The sequence below is a fragment of the Eutrigla gurnardus genome, assembly GCF_963514095.1.
Source record: "Eutrigla gurnardus genome assembly, chromosome: 8".
In the NCBI taxonomy this organism is placed as follows: domain Eukaryota; kingdom Metazoa; phylum Chordata; class Actinopteri; order Perciformes; family Triglidae; genus Eutrigla; species Eutrigla gurnardus.
This window is the reverse complement of record NC_139922.1, coordinates 11,730,844-11,749,443: the sequence shown is the minus strand read 5'-3', so window position 1 is coordinate 11,749,443 and position 18,600 is coordinate 11,730,844. Positions and strand designations below refer to the sequence as shown.

The following is an 18,600-nucleotide window of genomic DNA, read 5'->3' as shown; positions in this document are numbered from 1 at the left end:
CGTGTTAAATTAAGGCTTGATCTCTCTGCTGAGGAAGCCAGATATTTATTTTTGGATCTCTCTGTGCATTTTATAGTTCAGAGATTAGCTTTTTGATAATACAGTTTGTCTTTCTTCTTTTCTCTGTAAAATAATAAGTTGTAAGAATATTAATAGCTTGACATTCTCTGGTGTAAATTGACATTTGGCTCCCTTGATGACTGCTGGGTGCGTTGCTCCTCAAAGATGAATCATTGTATTTGAAGATTTAATCTCTGATGTCAGAATTACTGGAAGATGTTCAGATGCTCTGAAAAGTTTTCACATATTAACCAAGTTTAAACACCAAATCTATTTTGCCTGAAGAAACAACTTCAGCACAAATTGTGTGAATACCTGAGTTTTCCCTCTTCACATGGTAGAAAGACCGCATTTATTCAGGAGACAACACTCGTTTGTATGACACTGCCAATTGTATTATTATTATTTGACGGTATAGGTGGTAAGCAATATTTGTATATTTCTATAGCCCAAGAAAGTAGCAGACATGTAAAGTTTTAAATGCATTTTTATTTATCCTAATAAGTAATTTTTGTTTTTTTATGTGTTGCCAGTGAACAATGTAATAAAATATACAACGATGTTTTTTGCTGCACAAAATGTTGTCTAATGATAGTGACTAAGATCTCCATTAAAACAAAAACATATGATTAATTTAATATATCTTCTTAGTCATGAATAATGTATTTTTTTATTTTTGGATATTCATACAATTAGTTTCTCTCTTTGTTCAGTCCTCTAATACTAGAAGTCATTTCATCCTTTTCATCATGAAAAATTTTTATTTTTTAAAATGTAGATTTTATATTTAAAGCAGCCGTTGACATTTATTAACTGTATTAACTTGAAGTGTGTGTGTGTGGGGGGGGGGGGGGGGGGGGGGGGGGGGGGGGGGGGGGATTTAAATCATATGCTAAGATTTGGAATAAATTGAATACTAATATTAGTATAGTCACAGTGTAACATGTAAAAACCTAAAGCCTTCCAGTGCAGTCTTTGAGAAAAACAGATTTTTTAAGATACACAATGTGTATCAGTTGTAAAGCTTTAACATGTTGCATGTTTAATGCACATTTAATATGAACTGTAAGGACCGTGTCTAAGACATTTGGCAACACCACATGTTTGGTACACTTGTGTGTTGCATTTGTCATCATAGTGAATTTTAGTGTTCCCATTTTTGTAGCCTTCGCCCGCTGATTTATTCATTTATTGGGGCAGAAATGCCTTTAAAAAATCCTTTGCATTAAGCCTTTTAACACTGTACCACATGCAGGCAACAGCTCAGATGCATGTGTGGTGGCTCATCCTCGGCAGTATAAAGCTGAGCTGATCACTCGCCCGTCTCACTCTCGTGACATATCATGTGGTGATGATGTGGTTCCTCCTCCTTCTTCTCTACACAGCTCACAATGAGCCGCTGGTGGTACAAGGCAAGTTACAACTATTAGATTCTTTATATTTCTGACTAATAAAAAGTTAGGATAGTGTGTGTGACTAGCCTTTCCATAAACTATATTTAAGTCAAGGATAGCTGTTTTGGAAGTTAAGAACATGCAGGTGCTGCAGGAAATATCTTGCTGAATCTAAAAAAAAATGTTGGGTAATTTGCTGAAGTTTAAAGCTCAAATGAGATGATAAGAGTGTCATGTAAAAGTGTTAATATTAGAATTAGGCCTGGAAGCAGCAATACATCGACTAGATTCAACTCTAAGTCATGGAAGAAAAAAGGGTAATGGGGCTCATAAAGAGCTCTGTTATTATTCTTTTAAAAATATTATTTAAAAGTGCAAGTGCCACATTCAGAAACAATTGTAATGCGGTTTTGTCAGCATCATTTTAGTGATACTGACTGACTTAGTGCTTTTTTTCAATATAAATTATAGTAAAAAAAACTGAACTGAACTGAAATTAAAAATGAACATAAGTCATAGCACAGGTCTTCTAAATTAATTTATATAAAGTAAGTGCTCTTAATTTAAGAAGTGTTTTTTATTTTATCCTTTTAATGAAATTGTCATAAATTTGTAAAGTCATCGTAAAGCAATTCATGCAATGTGATTTTAATTAATTATAAATCTATCTAAATAGTTTTGGATAAAATAATTTAGAACAGAGTGCAATAAGAGATTATTCTCTTATATATTTCTTAAAACATTTTATTTTGAATCATACCACTACATTGATCACATACTATCTCGAACATTCCTTGTCAACAAGGCTCAACCAGCTTTTTCCATTTACCACCATTCTCTCTCTTGTTCCTCAGTAAGAGTTTTTTTTCGACCAAGAAATAATTATCATTTCATTATGGCAATTAACAATGACACCCTTAACATGTACACATTTTTCCCATGGAGGATACCTTGTTTCCGCTTTTTTGGGTGAAATCTTTGAAGCTGTAGCACTAACTGTTGATTTTTTAATGAAGTCAAAGGAGCTCCACCATCAGGAAAAAATGTCCTCATGGTAACCCTAACCCTGACCAAAAGTACTTTTGATGAAAAGAAATAGAAGACAAAGTAGAAATAACTAAATGGAAGAAAATACAATAAAAACTTAATAAAGGCTTCCTTTAAAGCTGTAGTCTACGATTTTTCAATTGAGCCAAAAATGTAGCCAATAGTAGCCATCCGGTCCGCATGGCTCGGCAATTGTGGCGAGCGATTGCCGAGCAGTTTGGGATCGGGGACGTACTGCAGTCGGGGTGAGCCGACCGGCACCTGTTGCATTTACATCGATAATGTGTCATCATTCATGGCTGTACTAAACACTATTACTGCTTTGTACATGTTGTGGAAGTCCCGGACACACCGGGAAACTAAACGGCGTCCTGCCTGAGTTCATAAGTGGAGGGAATGTTCCAATTCATTGTCTATGTAAGAAGCTGTGCAATGCCGTCGCGGCGAGTGTCGAGAGACGGCGCCGCCTCCCGCAAGCTCTCGATAATCTTTTAAACTGACCGATCTAAAATAAAGCTTATTTCTCGCATTAAAATATTTTTAGAAACACATTTCAGTGAACTGTTTTCATAAAATAAAAGGGAGGTGGGAGGCTGCGAGGGGAGAACGATAGAGCTTGGAGGAGCACAGAGGGGAGGTGTGTGTGTGTGTGTGTGTGGGGGGGGGGATGCTTTTTTCAAACCTTTCAAATTGTAGACTACAGCTTTAAATAGCCTAACATTTTTTTTTTTTATTAATTTAGAAATGATTTATATTTTATATATATATATATATATATATATATATATATATATATATATATATATATATATATATATATATATATATATATAAATATATTGTAAAAAACAAATACAATAAATTACATTTTACCAAAGCAAATGTGTGTCGAGGGCTCAGAAATAGGCATGGAACAATTAACACAGTCAGCAAAATTCACCCATAAATAAATGAGACGACAAAATGTTCCCCGGTGCATATATATATATATATATATATATATATATATATATATACATATATTTTGACGCAGCTCCTGTCATGTAAGCAGGTGAAAACAGGATCATTCTTAAGCATGGAAGCAACCCATGTGAAGGCTACATTGGCATCTACCATGATGGTGTATTGGGCTATGTTGGAGATACAAACTGGAACATGGCCATCGAAGAAGTGGTGTGCAGGAGCACTCACTGTGGGAAACCGCAGAATAGCTCAACAAAAGTGCCGCCATGGCCCATTGACACAGTGTGGATGAATGAAGTGGACTGCACAGGAAAGGAGGATCAGCTGTGGAACTGTAAATATCCCGGTTGGGAAGTCAGCTATTTCAGAAAGGGCTCTCTGAAAAAGATCACATGCTCAAGTAAGGCGTTGCACTTGTTAAGATACAGTATATGCGCTGTTGAGAAGTACAGCTTCAGAATCTGTGCTGCAAAAAAAATAATCAAAAATACACAAAATTACATGATGATAATACTGGTGATGTTTCATTTGTATTTGGCTCACGTTTATATTTTTGCTCTTCTAGATGATATCAAAATACGCCTTGATGGACAAAACTGCGCAGGAGCTGTCCAGTACTCCACCGATGGGGGGAAAACATATTCGGGTTACTTCTGTGATACAAACTGGGGTAAGCATCATTCAAAAAGAGAAGTCAGGACATTTTGTTCATGTAAAGTGCAAAGGAAGTAACCAGCGGGATACAACACAACGATGTAAAAACACTCGGGAGTGCATTCAATTTCTACGTCAGTAAAAAGTAGTTGTAAAGTTGAGCTGAAACATCACCATCTTCCATATGGTGACACATTTTTGAGTGACACAGGATTGGGAGGCGGGACGTAGCGTTGGGAGGAATTAGATTTGATGGTTGAAAAGTTTAGCTCACGACCTTCTCTAGTCCTGATTGATTGATGGATGGAGATCATGATGTTATTATTAAAATTGGTTGGTTGTAATTGATTAAAACATCTTTTATTTTTCCAGGAAGAAAAGTATGAGCAATTTAGAGTCATGCATAAATTAACCTATCCAACTCATAATACATATATTTTTCATGTTATCATTTTTTATAATAACAACAAAACATTTTTTTAAATTAATTTATTGCGAGACAAAAGCCAATACACAACAAAAGACACAAGGACACAACAGGGACCAAGTTGATGCTGATTCGTTTGTGTGTGTAACAATAAATATTAAAATAGTATGTGACACAGTTAAAAGCGTTGAGGGAGTGTGACATGTTAATTGCATGATGATTATTAAACACTGTTTGTGTGATTCCTCTCAAGGAGAAGAACAAGCCAATCTTTTGTGTAAGAAGCTTGATTGCGGGGCATACAAGGAGAAGCATTCATGGATAGCTTTGAATAGTTTCAAGGACTCAGAGAAGAAGGGCATCAACTGTACAGGCGTTCCAAATGTAACTGATTTGTGGCAGTGCGCCACTCAGGCCTCATGCCAAAACCCTGCTTCTGTCATATGCACAGGTACACACACACACACACACACACACACACACACACACACACACACACACACACACACACACACACACACACACACACACACACACACACACACACACATACACACCTATACATGTTGACTCAATTTCAACACATCTGTGAATTAAGAAAATGGTTCCTAAATAGGTCATGAGAGGGTGCAACTGAGAGGGGATGCATCGAATGTCTGTTCTGGGCAGCTGGAAAAAGAGGAAAATGGCACATGGAACCGTTATAAAAACACCAAAACCGATCCTGGTTTGTGGTGCAAGCAAATGCACTGCGGGAAAAATGTCAGTTCTAGTCACAATGACGATGGCACACAGCTGACATGCACAGGTATTAATTAATATTCAACAGCTTTTTTTTCCACAAGCAACTTCTTTCGTCACAATTCACCCACTTTCCTGTATTTCTATTTTACACAGACAATGTTAAAGTAGTTCTGATGGACGGTAATAACCCCAGCAGCTGCTATGGTACAGTTCATATTGAAGTGGATAATAGAAGACAGCCTGTGTGTGGCACCGACTGGAACAAGAAAAATGCTAAAGTGGTTTGCAGGGAGCTCGGCTGTGGGAGTGTGAGTTTTCTGTGTCGAATGTCTGTAGCTGTGTTTCCATTAACACATTTTAATGTGCATTTTAATGTGTCGTGTGAGATAAGCTAAATGGAAACAACAAGTGAGTACAAAAGCAAACACTTGTTGAATGCGGAACACTGCCAAGACATGAGACAACTCAAAACGTACCGAAGGGACAATGAGAGAAAGCTGAACGAGGCGGCGTTATCTGGTGGTGTAGTTTACAGACTCAAAAGTTCCAGCTACATTTTCTAACTGTTAATTGAATTGAATTGAATTGAATTGAATTGTGCTAATATTAGCCAACATTAGCCGCATTGGCTACTGGTCATACCAGACCAAGTAATTCTGTAGCAGCAAAACTCCTAAGCATGGTTGTGTTTTATGGTGTATTGTAACTGTAATAATTCAATCATTATTCAACTTTTCAGTTGTATGAAGAAGAGGGTTTAAAAAAAAAAAAGTTACATGGTATCGCTTGAAATGAGTAAAGGAATAGTTTGACATTTTTGGGAAATATGCTTCATTGCTATCTTGCTGAGCGTTCTATCAAGATCAACACGACCAGCAGCGGAGCATCTCTCCGCGACACATGACACTAGGACCAGGAGACATTTTGCTTAGCTTAGCATGAATACAGATATGAGAGTGGTTCTCAATTTGATCTTATCTTTTTATTAACCTTATAGCTCTTGACAGAAATGTGAGTAAGCTTTATACCTAATACTTCTTTTATGTCTTTCATCTATAACCGCAATACACCAAAGAGTTTTTTTCCCCTAATGTATACTGTTCAGTTTGAAGCAATCAACATAATCTATTTGGCAAAAATGAATGACATGATACTTAGATTATCATAAATGCTTTCTTCTAGGTGGTTAGTTTTGGTAATGGGCCTTCTGGAAAAGGGATGATGGACAACGTGCAGTGCTTAGGCTCCGAGTCCTCACTGTGGCACTGTAGAGCCAAGCATAACGTCAACCCTTCTACATGCCCCACCGCTAAAGTAGTCTGTGCAGGTGAGATATGGCAGGAATCATATGGTCATAGTCTCCTCCTTATATTTTAACTTTAATATCACAGGGGAAGCAAACGAACATTTGACAGCTGTCTGATGTCATCATGTCATACAAAGTATTTGTGCAGACAGATTTATTTCATGTTTGCAATATGAAACACCCATGCCATGTTTGACAATTGCCCTGCTGTCATTGAACAGAAAGTGTGAACGTGAGATTGATGGACGGTCTTTCAAAATGTGCCGGGAGAGTGGAGATCCAGCATGAGGGAAAATGGCAAAGAGTCGCAAAGCTGACAACATGGTCAAACACCAATTCAGACGTTGTCTGCAAACACATAGGCTGTGGGAATAAATCAAATTCCGCCAACTCTGAAAAATTCAGCAAGGGTTCAGCTGATTTTCTGAAATTCAAGGTAAATTGCGACACTAACGCCAACTTATCTCAGTGTATTAAAGGCAAATCAACGGTTACAACACCGGATGAAGCAGTGGGAATAACCTGTGAGGGTGAGTGTTTTTGTTTTTGTTTTTTTTGTTTCCCTTTGACCTTCTCTTGTTGTGGAGACTGTGATAAATACATAAATTGATTGATTTATCTATTTTGCCACCTGGAGGCAGCAGCTGTCAACACCACATTGATATATTATCACCTTCAAACTGTTGTTTGATGACTGATTATGCTGCTTTTCAGATGCATTCTTGTATTTCAGGTTCCTACTAGAACATGTTTAGATGCTTTACTTTATTTTCCCCATCCTGGCTAACAACATTAACCATTTTCATAATTCTTTAGCAAAAGTAACTTTTAAAGCTTGATAACCATGTTCACATTTGTGTGGGGGCTTGAGCCCACCTGCATCCTGAAGGAGAAGGGGGACAAGTTACCTGTTGATCATAATAAATAATAGTAACCATCTACCTTTCTTTTGTCCCTGTCAGGGCACAAGGTGGTATTTCTGAAGGGAGAATGTTCTGGCATGGTGGGGATAGAGCATGGTGACAAAATCCACTGGCTCTCCGGGTCTGAACCAAACTGGAACAAAGAGTCGGCAAACACAGTGTGTCGGCAGACCCACTGTGGTAATGCCACCTCCAACACCTTCATCTCTAATGCTGATATGTCGAAAGATGTTTGGGCTGAATCTTACAACTGCTCTGCCGACGCCAATTCTCTGTTCGACTGTGAAAAAGGAAGCCAGTCAGTTAACCACACCAACACTGTAGCGCATGTGACATGCTCAGGTAATGTGACGCGGTGCTGAAACGTTGAAATTAAATGTTTCGAATTTGAAAACGTATCCTTTATAGAGAGGCTGAGCCCAGCCCATTCTGGTGGGCCACCATGGGACCTTATTCTGAAAAAAAATATGTACGATAATTAATAGCAAGAGATGTTTTTTAGATCCTGTTTGAATTGTGCCATTAATAACACATGATGAAGTTGCATTTCGACGTGAAACACTTGACGAATAAGAGTGAAAATTCGTAATTAGAAAGCGACACCCAAAAGTGTTGTATGTGGCGTCTCTCTCTGAAGCTATGTACGATGTCTGTGTGTTTGGTACTATGCAACGTCACCCACGCTAACAGGTCTCGCTCCTTCTTTCTCCTGATAAAAATATTTAATTTGTGATGGAAAGATAGCTAACATGCTAGCAAGATGTCTAGCAAGCCAAGCTAACGGCCGTGTTGGTGACGTACACGCGTGACACGAGAGAAGCAGTTCACTGAGTGGTTTCACTCAAACCTAAACCATACCACAAAACAAACTGAGACTTTCTTGACATGGACAATGATCATAAGAATTGACAAACCTTGTATGTGAAATTCATGGTACAATTGAAAACATTCCTATCACTCTGCAGTCATCATGAATTAATCTGCTGATGCAAGTTTGCAAATAAAATCCTCACTGCTTTTGGTTGCCACGACAGGAAATATCCAAGTGAACCTGACAAACAGTTGTTGGGGGACTGTCAAAGTTTGTACGAACGGGAAGTGTGGAGGTGTGTGTGCAGACACATGGACACCGAACAACTCTAAGATGCTGTGTAAAGACCTGAATTGTTTGGAAGTCCTACCTACCAGCACCAAGCCTGAAAGAAGTGAGGTAATCGTCAAAAGTGTGCACACTACAAAGGAAACGACCAGCCTGAGACAGTGCAACTTTGTCATGAATGGTGAAAATGACGAAAAAAACACCTGTGATCCAGCCTTTGTTGTTTGCTCAGGTAATGATTTTAAATATAATATATGGTTGTTACATGTGCTTCCAAACACTTTCTCACAAAGGTTTACTTTAATTGGATTATGCAATAAAAGTAATTAGTTAAGCTTCGTAAAAGATCATGGTTTGGGATAAAATCAGTATACTTGTTACGTAAAATGCATGCCTATCTAACTTTTTTACTTGGTGAAGTACGTTACAAAAGTAAGGTCAAATGAGTCAATTTAGATTTTTGGTTTCACATGATAGGAACAGCAGTCTCCTGGGTGAAAGTCCATGTTGGATTGAAACATTCACTCTAACCTTCTCCCTAAGTAGACTCTCTCACTTGATAGCATGTCAGTTGCTCTGATCAATTAATACTAATGTGGATGGGTTTCATCTGGATTGATTTGAAAACGTGTTGCATCTCATACAGACACCGAAGGCACCTTGGTACCTAACGTCTGTATTTTACGAGTTGAGGGTCAGAACATGTTGTCTATTATTGTCTATTTCCCACTCTTTTGTTTGTTTTCTTGAATTAGGAAAGGGCATGAATAACAATCTCTTCTAATCTCACTCTGTACCTTTTATTGTTGTGATGCAGGTAGTGTCAAAGTCAAATTGGATTCTTACGGAGACAAATGTTCTGGAAATGTGGCCGTGCAGTATGAAGGCCAGTGGCTCGGAGTTTGCAAAGAAACTCTTAAACACACAAACACACAAAACACCATCTGTGAAGAGCTGAAATGTGGTGATGCTGCCGAAGTGATCGACTTTTTTGGACCTCGAGCAGGGGGTGATGTCATTAAAGAAATACAGTTTGGCGAGAAGTCCTTAACACCACACAAAATCAAGTCTGAGACGCCCACCTGCGAGCTTGGTGGCCTCAAGTGCTCCAGTATGTTGAATGGTTTTGTCTGAAATGTATCACTTTCTCAATGTATTCATTATTATCATCTTTGTCAAACTGCAGCTGCAGAATCCTTAAATAACAACGAATGCAACTTTGATCAAAGTTGTTGGCACAACAATTTAAATATTAGCTCTAGATCTTTAAACGTGCTGTCAAACGTGCTAGAGCCATTATTAAACTGGTAGAGGGCTACAGTGTGGGCTGATTCTGGCTAGTTTGTGTGTAAGATGTAATCTGCATCTTTGAGTTCTTGATAATTGCAAGTTTTGTATGTTTTGCATTTCTTGAATCTCAACTCACCTCTCCCCCTGTGTTTTTTTTTAGATTGGAGTACGATGGCGCTGTCAAAAGGTGAGAAGGCCTGTAGTGGAGCTGTGTTTGTTCACTCAGAGCAGAAGAAAAGTGCTATTTGCTTTGAACGCTGGACAGAAACTGAGGGGGAGATACTTTGCACGGATTTGAAATGTGGCAAATTGAAGTCAAATTATACAACGACATCGGATGTGCTCTGGACCACAAACATCAGCTGTGCAGGTGTAAAGAATCCAGAAAACATTTGGGACTGTGAAAAGGAAACCTTCTCCTCAAAGGAAGGTCAATCAAAGCATCAGCTCTTTGTTGAGTGTCAAGGTAAAATCAATTTTTGCTTTTTATTTTTTTAAATGCTGTAGATAGGCTACGTCACAATTATATCAATTGCATATTTGCGGTTTTGCCAAGTGTCAGATGAGAATATTGATACCTTTTTTATGTTGGTAAATATAAGGCTACCGCCAGCAGACGGTTAGCTTAGCCTAGCTTGGCATAATGACACAGAATAACAAAAGGAAAAAGCTAGACTGTCTCTCTGCAAAGGGTTATAATTGAGACTTTAGCTAACCAAATACTCCAGCAGGCGCAACTTGTCATTGCTGCTTTAATATTTGGTCTTGTCTCTTTATTGCTCTCATTTCTAGATGAGCCCAAGATCAAACTTTCAGAGTCATGTCATGGTGAATTGACGATAAATGACATTGAAGTTTGTGCCAAACACTGGAAGGACACGGATTCAGACTTGGTTTGCCAAGAAAAGAGCTGCGGCAACGCTGTTAAGGGTACCTTAACGGGTAAAACCGCAAACCTACATAAAGAGTACCACCATGTCCACTGTGAGAAAAACCACTATGGAATTGGCCAGTGCAAGAGATTTCTGGGAACGTGTGTTGGCCATTTGGTGTCTGTTAACTGTGTTCGTAAGTATGTATGCTTGTGGTTTGACAAGTGTTATTTCAAATAGACAAAATATGTCACTATTTTGTGTCACTGTTATTATTTTATAATAATTATTTTATCAGGATTTTTTTTTAATCTCTGTTGATGCTTTTTCCTTCTGTTAATGATTTATTTTTATTATAAAGTAATGTTAACCATGTTTGGAGTAGATTTTAAAATGTCAGGCAATCCTCTGAAACTGACATTCATCTTAGCATCTTTGCAGCTAATGCACTTACCCTTCGCTCTTCTTCCTGAGAGTTAGATTAAAAGATTGATGCAACTCTCGTTTCACCTGTAGCCAGGAAAAGTTTAGCCTAGCTTAGCATAAATATGAGGAGCAGCGGAAAACAGCTAGCCTAGCTGCCTACACCTCTAAAGTTAACAAATTAACATTTTATATTGGGTTAGTTTTCCTGTGTGAAAAAACTCCATATTTATTTTCTATCATCATTTTTACAGGCAATATCATCTTCAACACCACAGAAAAATGTGGAGGACAGATTGAAGTAAACTATGGAAATAAGCGGAGAAAAGTGTGTCCCCTGAAGTCAGAACTAAAGGAAATGCTGTGTAAAGAGCTTGGTTGCAGTGGTCACAATCACAGCATTTCGCCGGATAACTACAATGAATCGGTAAATCGGCAATGTGCCATTCATTAGTCTAATAAGCATTGTGATATCATGTGATCTTTTTCTGATATATCACGATATGTTGTTCTCGTAAATCATTTAACCCTCATTGTAAGATGTCAGACTTTTACATGGCTGCAATTTAAAGGTACCGTACTTATTTTAAATTACAAGCTCAACTTGGAAACAACGCTGGAATGCACCCAAGTTAACCTGGACATCAAGTACTGTGTCAAGAAGCAGTCGTGTGGAAAGGTCAAACCAGCTGAGATCTACTGTAATGGTAACCAAATCCATTAACCCTTTCCCAATGCTTGTCCCCAAAATATCCATTCAGTTATTTTACACAGAAATCAGCTTTTTGAATGAACATCAATTTCTGATTTGAGTACTGTGGCAAAGAATAACGAGATGAATCAAGCGTCCCCACCCAGAAAAGTCATTGTGGCTGTGTTTGATTTCAGGGTATGAGGGCCGACCACCCCCCATCATCAAACTCACCACGACCCCCATAGTGCTTATTATCCTGGGAGTAGGATTGCTTCTGGTTCTGGTGATATTGATCATCATATTTCTACGAATCTGCATTTTCAAGAGAGCCAAGACGGGCAAGAATGCCATGAATGTTTCGTGTGAGTATTATTCTATTACACTTCTGTTACAATTAAATATTGATAAGTTCTCTCACTTTGAAGGAAAGTCTTGATTAGTGTACCATTCCGACAGACAAGACAAAATCCAAGCATCCTGATCCTCCCAGTGTAATGAAAAAGTTGTAATAGAGCCGTCTCCCACTAGATGCCAGTCTTTCTGCACGCTGACGATAGTCTGACTGCTGTATGATGCATTTTAATTAATGGCTGCTTTTCTCTAGCTCTTAAATGTTTTGAATTGCACCACACCAATGCTTACTTGGAAGAAAACATCTTACAGTCATTAAAGAAGAATGTAACAAATGTATGTGTGTATTTTGTGGCTATCCTCATACTGTGGAACAGCTGTATGTCAAGTGGCAGTAAATATCTTTTGCTCTTTTGGTGCAGCGAGAATGTCGTCAAGAAAAGACGTGGAGTTTGAAAGCGGCAACTTTGAGGATGTCATAGGCAAAGCAAGTGAAATGGAGGAATTGAATCGTGGCAGTGAGTCTGAAAAGATATTAATTTTTTTGTAACTTCCTTAACTGCACTTGTATATCATCAGTTTTCAAATGTGTGCAGCAGTATAAGAAGCGATGTAAAATAAGGTTGCTTTTAGTTCATCCCAAAGAAAATGCTTGTGCCACATATTGCCCTAAACATTTTCACAATATAAGAGTCAAAAACAATGTGAACAAAAAATAAGTAATAATTAATTTTAACACCAAAGCAAAAAAGAATAGCAATAACAGTAAGCTAAAATTCATAAAACACATGAACTAAAATATCAAAGAAAATTACCACAACAAAAAAATACAAAATGAGAAAAATATAAAGTGTATAACAAAGAGTACCAACGCATGTGCTTAATAGAAAAGATAAGATAAAAATCTGATAATAAGTAAAGAGTACAATTAGTTACCTAAAATAGAAAAGTAATACCGCGCATGATAGAGAGTAATATATTCCTTGATGTTGAAAAAGTAATCAAAAGTAATAATTAAACATGATATTGAAAGGTAATATCACACAATGTTGCAAATGTAATTGACCATGATGTGGGTATTATTCTTCAGAAGGCAGTACTTTATTTTAAATTGCATTATGTTATTTCGATCACTGTATATTAATCCTCCATCACAAATTTTTTACTATCATTGTGCCATTATAAGTATTATCTCTGAATCCCATTGTTTGTACTAAAAAGTATTCTAATATAACTGTATAGTGTGTATCTTACATATACTTATACATGCAATATATTATATTAGATAATTTAAGTTTATTGTGTATAATTCATACCTATCCTTGATACTATATACAATTCACACTGTATTATCTAGATTATAAAATATAATCTAAGGTGTTGTTATGTATATATTGTATATAGCTGTTTCAATGTCATCCCTCTAATTTTACTTTATTTTATGAGTGAATTTATTTGAATGGGTTCATGTTCACCGGAACAGATCTGTGAAAGTGTTTTGTTGCTGTTGTTCATGCAGTGTTCATATCGGAGGCTGAAGTCATCACGGAGAACGACGCTCGGAGCACTTCCTCCTTTCCCTACGACGACATCGATGACATGGCTCAGCCCTTGACACCTCAGGCCAGCACCGCTGGTGCCGACTACGTCTGCGAGGGTTCGCTCATACACTCATACCAACACTCACAATCTAATTCCTCTCTCCATTAGATAAGATGTAGGTCTAAAGAATGTCATTTAATTACACCAATTACTGTAGATTGGTTCAATCAGAGTGTGATTTTACTCAGTAATTTCCCTGTCATAAAGTATACAGTAGAATAAACCAAGACTGATTTGAAACCTGACAACATAAATATGAACTTTACCCAAATAACTGTATTTTGTATGTATGTCAATTTAGGATAGCTCCAGCCCCCCTAAAACAACGTCACTGCCTCTCACATTGCTGACGTCAGCAAATTTGAACATGTCACTGTTTTCACAGATGGGGTGACCTACGAGGTTGATGACCCGCAGGAGAATTATGACGACATTGAAGCTCCTGATATGACTCAGACTAAAGCTGAAGTTCATGACGGCCCCCAAACCACACCTGAAAGCCACGCAGCTCAAGTCTCAGTGCTGGGTGATGAGGACTATCTGGTGCCAGACCAAGACGGGTGAGCCAAACCTGGGTTAAGATGGCAAATCAGATCCCCCCACAACCTATAGGTCCAATTAACTCTGGCGAAAACAAACTTGATAAAAGTCCAAACGACAAATGGACACACATGTATTATAGTAAATAGCTTTTGTAAGCAGTGGAAATGTGCTGAAGTGGCTAAAATTAATGACCACATGAATAATGCATACTTTGATTAGTTCAAACCTGACAAGATTGTATAGTTTATAAATAATCTCATGCTGTGTTCACACCAAAACAATTTTCGTTGATCAAGATCATTTGTGTTTCTTCATGGGATCATTTTTTTATTTGCATCACTTATGCAATTTTGCTGTGATGTAATTGCAAAAAACAAAAAAACAAAAAAATAAATAAATAAAATAAAAAGGATGCGGAAATAATTCCAACCTCCCTTCAAATTCCCTCCATATTTGGTGTGAACACACCTTTAGACATTTCCTGTAAAATCCTGCTTTATCTCTTATATTGTCAATAATCACATGCAAAGTGTAAACCTGCAATCAAATCAGGTGGGGAAAATGTATTTTCTCTGCAAATGTACAAAATGAAAGTAATACCAATTTAGAGTGATAAGCATGAATTGTAATTGCCTCCTTGTATCGTTCAATTTTTCTTTTTTTTGCTTGTGTTGGTTCCAAGATTTACCGCCTATTGTTGATCGTATGGCTTTTAGGTAATGTGCTTAGAATATTTTACGAGCATAGATTTCTTTTTCTTGTTTGTTCAAACACATTTGATGTATATGCAATGGTTGCTTTAGAAACCTTCTGGGATTACCACAATATTATATGAGAGCAGTTGTAAAAAATAAAGCACAGAAATAGCCACACTTAAATAAATGTTCATTGTATGACAGCTGATACAGTAAACTGATATTAAGGTTTCATTGTTTATTTCTAAATTTATAGGAGTTGAGATTTTACGGTCGCATTATGGTTTTTAAAGGAATAGTTGTTGAGAGATAAATGACAAAAGCAATACCACTCTCATACGAAGCTACAGCCGACAGCTGGTTAGCTTAGCTTAGCATGAAGACTGGAAACATGGAAAGATTTGCCTGCAGGTAACAGAAGCCTACCAGCAGTAAAGCTGTACCCGAATCGGACTTTTTTGTTTTGAACCGAATGATCTTGGACTATTCTGAAATAATCCTAAATATTTTGACACTTCTCAACAGGCGGGGTGTGCACAGCGATGGCCAGGTGGTCTGGGAGCCTCCCTTCGTGGGACCTCTCTCCGGGACTCTGGCCCCTTCTGGGTGCATTTCCCCCGTGGGCGTGCACCACGAACGGCTCTAGGTCGGTCGCAAAAGCCCCGGAGCGAAGGTGGCTTGTTCCTCCGGGCGTGAGCGTTATAGCACCCCTCGCCAAACCTTTCTCTCCCATTTACCATTGCTTTGTGGGTGTGACTTTATTTTGCTGTGTCACCACCATTCATATTTATTCGACCAATGTGTTGATGATTTTATTGTTAACAGGAGCACACAGTTTCTAACAGATCTAGCCTCTTAAAACAACAAACGACGGCTTTGACTTAAAGTTTCAAGACAATCGAAGGTCGCTAATGGACGGTTTGACTCAGAAACTTTTCAGTACAATGTATCATCTTTACTGAAAAAACTTGTGGTGCTGGTAGGCTGGTAGGTTTCCCCCCTGCTTTCAGTCTTTATGCTAAGCTAACCATCTCCTGGTTCTAGCTTCACAATCATCATACATACAGACATGAGTGTGGAATAGAGTTAGCCATAAATGTACTTTTATGTATTCATTGTCAAAATTACATTTAACTAGTAAAAAGTATTTCATGGTGTGTTATATGAGAGATTATTTTTTATTCTTGTAAAGTCACTGTATATCTTAGAGGTGAAAATTCAGTCAGTGCATCATAGCAGCTGTGTAGCAGTTATTGTATCTCGTGGCACTGCTCCTTTGTGAGAGCCAGCAGTTTTGTTCAGCACAACATTAAAATCTTTACTGAGACGAAATATGTGTGCCCTGTGTTACCACGTTTAATCCTCTCCTCGCGTCTCATGTGCCTCAGAGACTCCTGGGATTTCAGAAATGGCTCAGATGTTGAGTATCAAACTGTATGTTACATATGTCAAATATAGTTTGATACACAGCACAATAAGCCATTTTCTTCACAAGACATCGTTTGTAGAAAGACTGAAGATTGCCTGAAATTCATTGCTGGTCTCATCTTCAATAATGTCAAATTTAAAAAAAAAAGAAGAAAAGTTTAGAAGGAAATTTCCAGAATATTTGAAGTGCCTGTGAATCTGTGCCACTGTGGGTTTTCAAGGGTTTGTTGATTTATAATGAATAAATTGTCTAGCATTTACAGTACACAGATGATCCCGGATGACAAAAAAAGAAGAAGAAAGAAATCAATCGAAACACTTCACCACAAACATTTTGAATACAGTTTCATCCTTGTTTACTTTAACATTCTCTATAATTACTTATGCATTTCCCCCAGTGGTCGAGACATAGAGAAAGAGAGCAGCTGCTTGCTACAAATGTTAACATGACTCCGGCCATCCGTCAGGGACCCACAGACATACTGGTGCTGCTTCCAAGAGACTGACAGACCTGCTAGGGCCTCACATGTTTAGTCCGGAGTTAGCCAAGGGCTGCTGAGATCACAGAGCCAACGATACACCCAAAGGGACTCATTTGAAAGCAGCAGCCCTTGCATGATATGTAAACATCGCACCCAGCCTCGATGTCAGCGGCCTTGATGAGGGATCACGATGTAGGATTAAGTCTGCTGCGTAGCTGAAGCTGAAATAGATACAGCAAACACAAAGTGTTCTGGAAGTGAAAGAGGAAATGTTTTTATTCAGACTCAGTACGCATTTTGTTTAGTTGAAATAAATTCTAATAGGTAATCCTCTTTGGTGGCAACAAAGCTGTTGTGAACAAACTCTCTGACCCTGGTGTCACCAGTGCTTTGTTGTTTAAAGTGGAGCCGAAATGAAAAATGCCACTTTAACCCTCTTAGATTCCCAGTCATATCATATACCTATTCAACAACATATGCAAAAAAAAGTATAGGACTTGTCATTATCCATGGAAAAGAATATATTACATAAGGAATAAACCACGATGGGGATGTAGTTTATTGGAGAATGTACTACACCTTTATTTTTTAAATATTTTTAAATATTTGATCTGACAAGACATGTTTGTCTCTACAAATCGGCCCTGTGATAGACTGGTTACCTGTCCAGGGTGAACCCTGCCTTCGCCCAATGACAGCATGGGATCGGCTCCAGCCCCCACGCGACCCTGAATACAGGATAAGCAGTAGACGATGGATGGATGGATGATCTGACAATCATTTTACAAACTTTGCTCTCTTTCAATGTCATTTTTTTTATTATTGCATTGCTGAAGGTTATGATGGGACACACCAACATCAGAGATTTTAGTGTAAGATCATCACCCAATTCAACTTAGGTGAAATGTTTAGCGGATGAAATTGTGCTTGTGCTCCCTTCCTCCCGTGGTTTCAGAAACAATATTTTGCACATCATGCACACAAACTTCACCAATTAATTTTATTGATCGCTGCAGCTGTCAACAATAATGTTGGGGGACATGTAGAGAACAACAGAGGCAACTCTCAACTATTTTATGGATGTAAATAATATTACGCATTAATGTGCACAGCAATATTTCAGTTATCAGATCTCACTGTATATACACAAGACAATCAGGATGTGATATGCTTCTGTATGGAGGACCAAAGGCACACCTTCGTTATCTTGTGTGATGTTCAGTTTTAGTGCTTAGTCTATTATATTATATTACAAAAGTATTTTGCATCAGTGTCACTCTTTTAAATTGAACTTTTTATATTCAGCCCTCATTCGTAATGTTTGAAATATTCATCCGGAACACCCTTATCTGTCTTCAAACACAGATCAATGTTGATAAAAGTTTTTTTCAGCCACCTCATAAGACCTTTTAATGGAGGTAACAGACGTGAGAGTCAACGACTGAGAGAAAGGCCCCAGTTGTGGTGATTTTCCATAACAAACAATATGGTATTATTAATAGTGCTCCCAGAATCCCTGGTGCCATCCAGAATGCCTGGATGTGTGTGTGTGTGTGTGTGTGTGTGTGTGTGTGTGTGTGTGTGTGTGTGTGTGTGTGTGTAT

At 38.0% G+C, this 18,600-nt stretch overlaps 1 protein-coding gene across 2 annotated transcripts; it reads left to right on the top strand.

Annotated features, from left to right (window-relative positions):
* Nucleotides 1-1,350: 1,350 nt before the first annotated feature.
* On the top strand, nt 1,351-18,600 carry LOC311016739 (scavenger receptor cysteine-rich type 1 protein M130). Of its 2 annotated transcripts, none has more exons than XM_084014659.1 (20): nt 1,351-1,472; nt 3,553-3,864; nt 4,030-4,134; nt 4,799-4,996; nt 5,162-5,353; nt 5,443-5,597; nt 6,472-6,616; nt 6,817-7,125; nt 7,558-7,860; nt 8,553-8,849; nt 9,435-9,728; nt 10,068-10,373; nt 10,700-10,975; nt 11,457-11,629; nt 11,801-11,909; nt 12,091-12,258; nt 12,670-12,765; nt 13,767-13,904; nt 14,235-14,409; nt 17,651-18,600. In XM_084014659.1, the coding sequence occupies exons 1-20, from the start codon at nt 1,412-1,414 to the stop codon at nt 17,670-17,672; spliced, it is 3,834 nt and encodes a 1,277-aa protein (XP_083870785.1). In that variant the 5' UTR covers nt 1,351-1,411; the 3' UTR covers nt 17,673-18,600. The 2 variants fall into 2 exon arrangements, with proteins under 2 accessions (XP_083870785.1, XP_083870784.1); XM_084014658.1 differs by lacking the exon at nt 17,651-18,600 and adding an exon at nt 15,613-16,419.